General features: G+C 39.8%; 1 protein-coding gene across 1 annotated transcript in view; it reads right to left on the reverse strand.

Annotated features, from left to right (window-relative positions):
* THOC2 (THO complex 2) overlaps nucleotides 1-8,985 on the reverse strand; it is a 118,041-nt gene that overhangs the window by 98,953 nt on the left and 10,103 nt on the right. Inside the window, exon 2 of the mRNA XM_015571960.1 lies at nucleotides 5,325-5,383. Coding sequence (XP_015427446.1) covers nucleotides 5,325-5,383 — 59 coding nt within the window. The remainder of the gene's footprint in view (nucleotides 1-5,324; nucleotides 5,384-8,985) is intronic.

Below are 8,985 nucleotides of genomic sequence, written 5' to 3' on the forward strand. Positions count from 1 at the left end.
CCAGCAGCCAGCACCAGCTTCCAGATGTGAGGGAGGCTGAAGCCCGGACCAGTTAGCTCAAAGGCCCCCTGCACCGCGCATATATATTAACCTATGTGTAACTCCATCTATTGAAAAAAATCCGCATTATGAACTGGTTCACCTAGTATATTCAAATTATTGTCAATTCAATCTTAGGACTGCAATGACAACAGGTAAGGAACAGCAGTAAATATAAAATTGAGTTTTATCCTTCCCTACTATCAGAAATTTCTCCCCAAACCTAAATCTCTTTTTCCTATTTCCATCAGAATTTAAACTAAAATAATTGCATATGTACATACATACATAAAACAGCAGTTCTATAACTGTCAACCACAAGAAGTCTCACTCACTAGTAATTAGCATAGCCCCCTTTCCTAAAGAAAAACATTTGGGGGGGGGGTTAATGGGCAAGTGAATACTTCCTCCTTCCAGCTATCTTTTTTTCTTGAGTCCCATATACTAAAAATTTTTATTTCCTTCCTCTCATTAAAAGCAGGGAAACCAGGAGCTCTAAAAATATTAATGTAAAACAAAGTCAATTTATAATCTCCTTTTGAAGGGAATCAAAACTCTTTCGAGGCAAAATTGCAAGGAAAAAATCAAATATTTAGCCCTGGCCAGTTTTGCTCAGCGGTTAGAACAGCCATGGGCAAACTACGGCCCGTGGGCCGGATCCGGCCCGTTTGAAATGAATAAAACTATTGAAATAAAAGACCGTACCCTTTTATGTAATGATGTTTACTTTGAATTTATATTAGTTCACACAAACACAAAAAAAAAAAAAAGACTGTACCCTTTTATGTAATGATGTTCACTTTGAATTTATATTAGTTGACACAAACACTCCATCCATGCTTTTGTTCCAGCCCCCTCCGGTCCTTTAAGAACCCACTGTGGCCCTCGAGTTAAAAAGTTTGCCCACCCCTGGGTTAGAATGTCAGCCTGCACATCAAAGGGCCATGAGTTCGATTCCCATCAAGGGCACATAAGTCAGTTGCAGGCTAGATCCCCAGTCAGTTGCATGTGGGAGGCAACAAATCAATGTGTCTCTTTCACACTGATGTTTCTCTCTCTGTCTCTCCCTTCCCCCTTTCCCTTCCACTCTCTCTAGAAAAAACAATCAATGGAAAATGTATATTTGGGTGAGGATTAACAGCAACAAAAAAGGATCCCCTTTCATTAACATCTCAATTTGAGCAATAAATTATTGCTCCTTATTCTAAAAGCAACAAAAATATCCTCAGTTAAGAATTGACCCCAGAAAAGCTGGCTCCAGAAGATTGGGATCAACCCTGAATGTTTACGTGTTTCATTTACTTTACAAAAAAAAAAAAAACAAAAAAACATATCTACATAAAATACAAAACAAAAACCCTTCTGGGGTTTTTACTGGCAGTTGAACTATTCCCACATGTGGTCATCATAAAATAAGTCATTCCTCACACCATGAGCTCCTTGACTTGTAGGAGTTATCCTGCTGTGTTTTAGAATCCCTCCCCGGCATTGGTATTATAGTCTCATGGCAGTGAAATGTCTCTTGGTCATGTCCAGGTGTGTCTTTTACTGTGTGAATTCTGAATCATGTTCCAGTTGCTTGGCCCTGCCACATGGGCCCAGTAAGCATTTTGAGCATAACTACCAAGTCTTTTTCAGATCAGTATAATAAAGGAGTGATGTGTAAATAAATAAATAAATAAATAAAACTAAAAGAGTAATCAGCCTGTGTTATACTATTTATACTTTTTATAAAAATTCTTTCTCTTACCCACTACGGGTTTCAATCGCAAACACGATGAAGTTAACAGAAATTAAAATTTTGTTTTAAACAGGAGAAGAAAATAAAATTTAGTATCTAAGTGTTTTTAGAAAGGAGTCTTTTTTTTATTTTCTTACACTTCTGGCAGTCAATTGATTTATTCAAAAAACAAGGCATTATATCAACCTCAGAAATCTTTATGAAAAAAAAATTTTTAAAGAAATCTTTATGGCACAGCGCGATGGCGGAGGCTCCTTCAGGCAGCTGGAGGGGAATTTAGGCCCGGCAGATCCGAGTCCATCCGTGGTGGGGACAGGGCAAGCGTCTTCGGCAGGAGCGGCGCTTGGACTGTCCCATCCGCCCCCTATTGTGGCTCTGGGAGCGGCTGGGCGACTGGAAAGCGATGGTGAAAGCAGGCCGTGAGGGGGGCGGAGCCGGCAGCCCACCCGCAGTAGTGGCAGTGGCGGGCGCCGCCTCCCAGAGCTCAGACCCAGGAAGCGGCTGGGAGGGCAGGAGGGAGTCTGGCCTGCCTCCGCCACGGAGCTCAGAGTCGGGAACAGGTACTGACTGGGCCGGAAGATTGGCAGCGGCTCTTTTGGAGACATCTCTCTATCTCGGTATGGACATTGTGGCGGAAGAACTTGCAATCAAGCTTGAATGTGTCAAAACCAAACACCCTTAGCTCCACATCCAGAGCAAAATCTACAAAATGATGCAGGGAGGAGGGAGAGGCCCGCAGAGGTCCCGGCCAGAGTGCTTGCCCTCCAGCGGCCACAGCAGAAGGAAGTTTCTCAGGCACAACTTGTAAGGTGGTGAGGAGTATAACGAGGTGACTCAGGATGTGGCCTTCATGGGGGGAAGGAGTCAGGTGCTGGGGCGGTGAGGGAGGGGAAATAAAACTTCCCAACTTAAAAGCCTTGTTGACTGTTAAGGAGCAGCACCTCTGAACTCCCAAGCTAGGGCACCCCTGTCATCTGCACAGGCAGGAGCACACCTCGGAAGGATCAGACACGTCTCTAGATGGAGCTCAGTGCCTGGGGCGAGCACTGCTTCCCGCCAGAACCCTGCTCTAGGAGCCGGTGCCACTGCCCCAGTCTTCCCTGGCCCTTTCCGGGACCTGCCAGTACACCCGGACTCCGCCTTTCCCCACACAGATCCGGATTCCCCCAGTTTCAGACGCACCTTCAGTGGCTGCTATCCAGGTGTAAGACTTGTGTTTTACTTTATTTTTTTTTCCTGTTAATCCTCGCCTGAGGATATTTTTCCATTGATTTTTAGAGAGAGTAGAAGAGACAGGGAGAGACAGAAACATCGATGTGAGAGAGACGTCCTTTGGTTGCTTCCTGCACATACCCCAACCGGGGACGGGGATCGAGCCTGCAGCTGGGCATGTGCCCTTTGACGGGAATCCAACCTGGGACCCTTCAGTCCACGGGTTGACGCTCTATTCACTGAGCCACACCAGCCACAGGGCAGGCCTGTGTTTTAGAGAATGATTGCATCCAGAAAAGCGAGCGCCTCCTTCTGGGAGTGTTCTGTGAACTCACTGACCGAGACGGAGACCACGCTGCGCCAGGCAGAGAGGAAGTGGACATCACCTTGCCCAGAGAGCAGGGGCTCTGCTGTTAAACAGCCTTCTGCATGCGTCCCCGTGGGTACTAAAGGTCACTTGTTGCTGACCCGGGGAAAGGGTCAGCGTGTGGTACACAGGGACAGCAGGTGAGAAGTGAGCACCAGTCCAGCAAAATGCACTGCACCTCACTCTGCAGGTCCCCAACCACAGGGGTCTGGAAAAGGACAGATAAGCCCATGCTTCCCTCTCCTCCCCATAAATTCAAGTTTTACCCAAAGCTCTGGTTTCTAGCAGTGAATACAGAGTTGCATTCGTCTGTCTCCTAGTAAGCAACCTTGTGTCGACTTTGACAAAAGTTTCTTGCACCTTCATCTCCCCTTCTTTCCTCTCTCGACCCCATTGTCTACTGGCAGCCCCCTTCCCCCGCCCTTGGACTAGAGATTAAAGCAGCTCTGAGCCATCTAAAGGCAGGTGTCCCTGCATGAGTCCCATCTAGGAAAGACGGTCTGACCTCAGGAGGCTGGGATGGACTATTTCCGGCTTTTTCAGAATATTACACAAATCATTAACCCCTTCCCCGGCAGAAACGTGTATACACGTTTTCACAAAATGTTCTTTTTTCAGTCGTCGACGAGTATACTCGTCTAAAACTTTACCTTCAAAAAATTATGGAGACACCCAGAAATTTTAAAAATAGAAAAGAAATCTTTATGAATGGTCATACAATTTTATAAACAGGATGAATTGAAAAATAAGTTTGGGGACTCAAGGCTAGGAATGTTAAGTTTTAAAACAGATCTTACCCAAATGACAGAAAACTACCTCATTCATTTGTTAAAAAATGCTTTCCCCTCAAAAAAAAAATTTTTTCTTTAAAATGTATATAATCTCACCCGACCACAGGGCTCAGTGGTTGACCATCAACCTCTGAACCAGGATGTCATGGTTAGATTCCCAGTTGGGGCACATGCCCAGGTTGCAGGCTCGATCCCCAGTGTAGGGAGTGTAGAAGGAAGCCAATAAATGATTCTCTCTCATCATTGATGTTTCCATCTCTCTCTCCCTCTCCCTTCCTCTCTAAAATCAATAAAAATGTATTTTTTAAATAAAAACAAATATATAATTTCTGATAAAAACAAAAGCAAACTTATCTACAGAAAATCATTCTGTTCTTAATTTTCTACTCACAATGGCATAATTTAAATAACTGCAATGAATTTTATCTAAAAATTTTGGGGTTAAAATAGAATATTGGCTGTGAATTATTTTTCCCAAATTGAAAAAAATGTTATGGTTTCTATCTCAATGAAAGCTACATAGGAAAATACTTAAACTTACTAAACATAATTGCTTTTGTTTTTGCCCCTCCTTTTCTAAATCCATATGTCCAATTTTAAATTAATGAATGTTAAATAGTAACATCATTCAAAATTAAAATAACTGGAAATTTATATCCTCTTTGATTACATAACATTTTAGTTAATAAGCCATATTTGTGGTATGCAGTACACAACACCTTTGCTTTTAATGTTTTCCATGACAACTACCTTCAACAAGATCCCGGATACCACCTAAACATAACCAGCTTTAGTAAAAACACTGAACCTGTTTCTGGAAATTTCCTAGTGTAAATAAGATCACAATCATTTTACTTTCCATACTAGCTTTTCTCTTCTGTTTATGACCAATAACTAGTCTATGTAATTTTTCATATAGCTAGCAACTGTATTATAAAATCCAAGCTATATCATGACTACTATGCAAGTTAAATAGCATCCTTATACAAAGATGTATAGTCTTACTATAACTATAGTTTTAAATCTGAATTGTAATATATTTACATAAAAGCTTTACATAATGTGAACTATCTTATACCTTTTGTTTGCATTCATAACAATTTGATGAAAACAGGATATTTATTAAAATTGATCAAGCCAAAAAAAATAGCAATGATACTTTTAAAATTCTTACCTCTGTAAGTCGAACTATCATGGCTTTTATTTTCACTCAGAATCCGACACAAATGCAAACTAGAAAAAACAAAAGTAGTCTGCATTAATTTCAAATCTTAACAAAGATGATCCTTACAGAGCAAATTATATCAACTAAAAATATTTGAAAATATATTCAATGTCAACATCCATTAGTTTAGAATGAGAATAAAACAAACCTAAAAGCCATAATTGGTCAAAACTAGAGGATGCTAGTCAATCCATTATTTTTAAAACTGGTAAAATTAACTAAAAAAATCAATCACTTATTCTGCCTTCATATATGAACCAACGGTTGATAAGAAATGTCTCTGTACTTAAGTATTTCAGCTAATAAATAATGATGGAATGATAGAATTACATTACCATTTTAATACTCCTAATAAATTAAAAAACCTAGGCATCTATGAATGGCTGTTCACATTACAAAAAGAGACAATCAGACATTATGTGCTTCCTGATCCTGATAAAGGAATATTACCACCCATCTATGATGTTGACTTAAAAAAAAAAAGGCACGACCTAAATTCTCACTGTGGAAAAGTCTATAGGGCAGTGATGGCGAACCTTTTGAGCTCTTGAGCTCGGCGTGTCAGCATTTTGAAAAACCCTAACTTAACTCTGGTGCTGTGTCACATATAGAAATTTTTTGATATTTGCAACCATAGTAAAACAAAGATTTATATTTTTGATATTTATTTTATATATTGAAATGCCATTTAACAAAGAAATATCAACCAAAAAAATGAGTTCGCGTGTCACCTCTGACACGCGTGTCATAGGTTCGCCATCACTGCTATAGAACAATGAGCCAATCTCTTCAAGAAATATATTGCTAGGAAAAATAAAGGATGGTGGGGGATCCTCAGAGTAAAAAAGGCTTTAGAGACATATCAATCACAATGTATGGATCCTTATTTGAATCCTGTCTGAAACAAGTATTTTAAAAATTAACATTTATGGACCCTGGCCAGTTAGCCCAGTTGGTTAGAACATCGTCCTAATACACCAAGGTTGTGGGTTCAATTCCCATTCAGGAAACAGACAAGAATCAACCAATGAATGCATAAATAAGTGGGACAACAAATCAAGGTTTCTCTCTCTCTCTCTCTCTCTCTCTCTCTCTCTCTCTCTCTCTCTCACAAATTTTAATAACCTAACATTTATGAGTCAACTTGAATATATGAGTAAAACTCTATCTTTAAGAGATAGATGCTGAAATATTTACAGATGAAATTATATTTATTTCAACAGAATGGGGAAATGGGTGGTATATAGATGAAACAAGATTGGCCAGACAAGAAATATAGAGAAAACTAGGCATACAGAATTAAAATGGCAATAAATAAGTACCTATCAGTAATAACCTTAAATGTAAAAGGATTAAATGCTCCAATCAAAAGACAAAGGGTAGCTGAATGGATACAAAAACATGATCCAACTAAATCAGGGGTCCTCAAACTACAGCCCGCGGGCCACATGCAAATACAAATATTGTATTTACTCCCGTAAATGTAATAATCTGAACAATAAAGATTTAATTAAAAAAATAAGTAAATACTATCAATAATAACCTTAAATATAAATGGATTAAATGTTCCAATCAAAATTGATAGGGCAGCTGAATGGATAAGAAAACAGGGCCTATTTATATGCTGTCTATAAGAGATCCACCTCAGAACAAAAGACTCACACAGGATGAGAGTGAAGGAATGGAAAACAATTTTCCATGCAAATGGAATGAAAAAAAAAAAACTAGGGTAGCAATCTGACAAAATAGACTTCAAAATGAAGGCCATCACAAGAGACAACAAAGGTCACTTCATAATACTAAAGGGATCAATCCAACAAGAGGATATAACCCTGGTAAAGATATATATACCCAATATAGGCGCACCTAAATATATGAAAAAACTGCAAGAGGACTTTAAGGGAGAGGTTAATAGCAAGATAGTTATAGTAGGGGACTTTAACACCCCACTGACTTCACTGGATAAAAAAAGCTGTAGTACATTTATACTATGGAATACTGTGCAGGATTTAAAAAAAAAAAAAAAGGATCTCTTACCCTTTGGGACAGCATGGAGGGACCTGAAGAGTATTATGCTAAGCGAAATAAGCCAGTCAGAGAAAGACAAGTATCACATCTCACTCATATGTGGAATATAATAAACAAAATAGATCCAGAGACACAGAAGCATAGAACAGACTAGTGAATCTCAGAGGGAAGGAAGGAGAGGGTGGGTGGGTAGGAAGTGATCAACCAAAGAACTTGTATGCATAACCCATGGACACAGACAATAGGGCGGTAAAGGCCTGAGGCAGGGGGCAGGAATGAGCTAGAAGGCCTGGGGGGTGGAAGAAGGGGACATATGCAATACTTTCAACAATAAAGATTTTTTTTTTAATTGTGTACACAGCAAAGGAGACAATGAACAGAATAGAATTGAAGAAAATACTTGCAAGCCATATATCTGATAAGGGGTGATATATATAAGGAATATCTACAACTCAACAGCAAAAAAAAAAAACTGATATAAACATGGGCAAAGGACTTGAACAGACATTTCTGCAGGGAAGACAAACGGTCAGCATGTACATGAAAAGATGCTTGACATCACTTATTATCAGAGAATGGGAAATCAAAACCACAATATCACTTCATACTTATAAGAATGACATTATAAAAAAAATAAAGATACCTGATAAGGACTGTTATCCAAAATATACAAAGAACTCTTAACAATCAACAATAAGAAAATAAACAACCCAATTTAAAAATGAGCAAAAGGCCCTAGCCAGGTTGTGGGCTCAATTCCCAGACTGGGCCCTTGTTGGAGGGAACCAATCAATGTTCTGTCACATCAATGTTTTTTTATCTCTCTCTCCCTCTTTCTCCTCCTCTACCTCCTTCTCTCTCCCACTTCCAATCTCTAAAATCATTTTTTAAAGAGAAAAAAAAGTACTGATCAGAAAGCCAAAGTGACAAATTTGACTATATTAAAGTGCATGACTTCTGATTATCAAAAGTCACCACTGTAAGAACGGATCTGCAAGCTAAAGAATAACAAGATATTTGCCACACCTACAGTGTTACACACAAAAGATGCCAATACAAACTATATAAAGAACTCCTACAAAACAATGAAAGAAATGCAATAGAAAAATGGGGGAAATGCCCTAGCTGGTTCGGCTCAGTGGGTAGAGTGACGGCCGGTGGACTGAAGGGTCCCAGTTTAATTCTGGTCAAGGGCACACGTCCTGGTTGCAGGCTCAATCCCCAGTAGGGGGTGTGCAGGAGGCAGCCGATCAATGATTCTCTCTCATCATTGGTGTTTCTATCTCTCTCTCTCCCTTCCTGTCTGAAATAAAAAAAATATTTTTTAAAAAAAGAAAAAATGAGAAAAGATACAAAGACCTTTCACAAGAAATAAGAAATCCAGCCCTGCCCGGTTTAGCTCAGTGGACAGAGTGTCAGCCTGTGGACTGACGGGTCCCAGGTTCGATACCAGTCAAGGGCATGTACCTTGGTTGCGGGCACATCCCCGGTGGGAGGTGTGCAGGCAGCTGATCGATGCTTCTCTCTCATCAATGTTTCTAACTCTCTAGCCCTCTCCCTTCCTCTCTGTAAAAAAATCAAT

The sequence above is a fragment of the Myotis davidii genome, unplaced genomic scaffold (genome assembly GCF_000327345.1).
Source record: "Myotis davidii unplaced genomic scaffold, ASM32734v1 scaffold569, whole genome shotgun sequence".
Lineage (NCBI taxonomy): Eukaryota > Metazoa > Chordata > Mammalia > Chiroptera > Vespertilionidae > Myotis > Myotis davidii.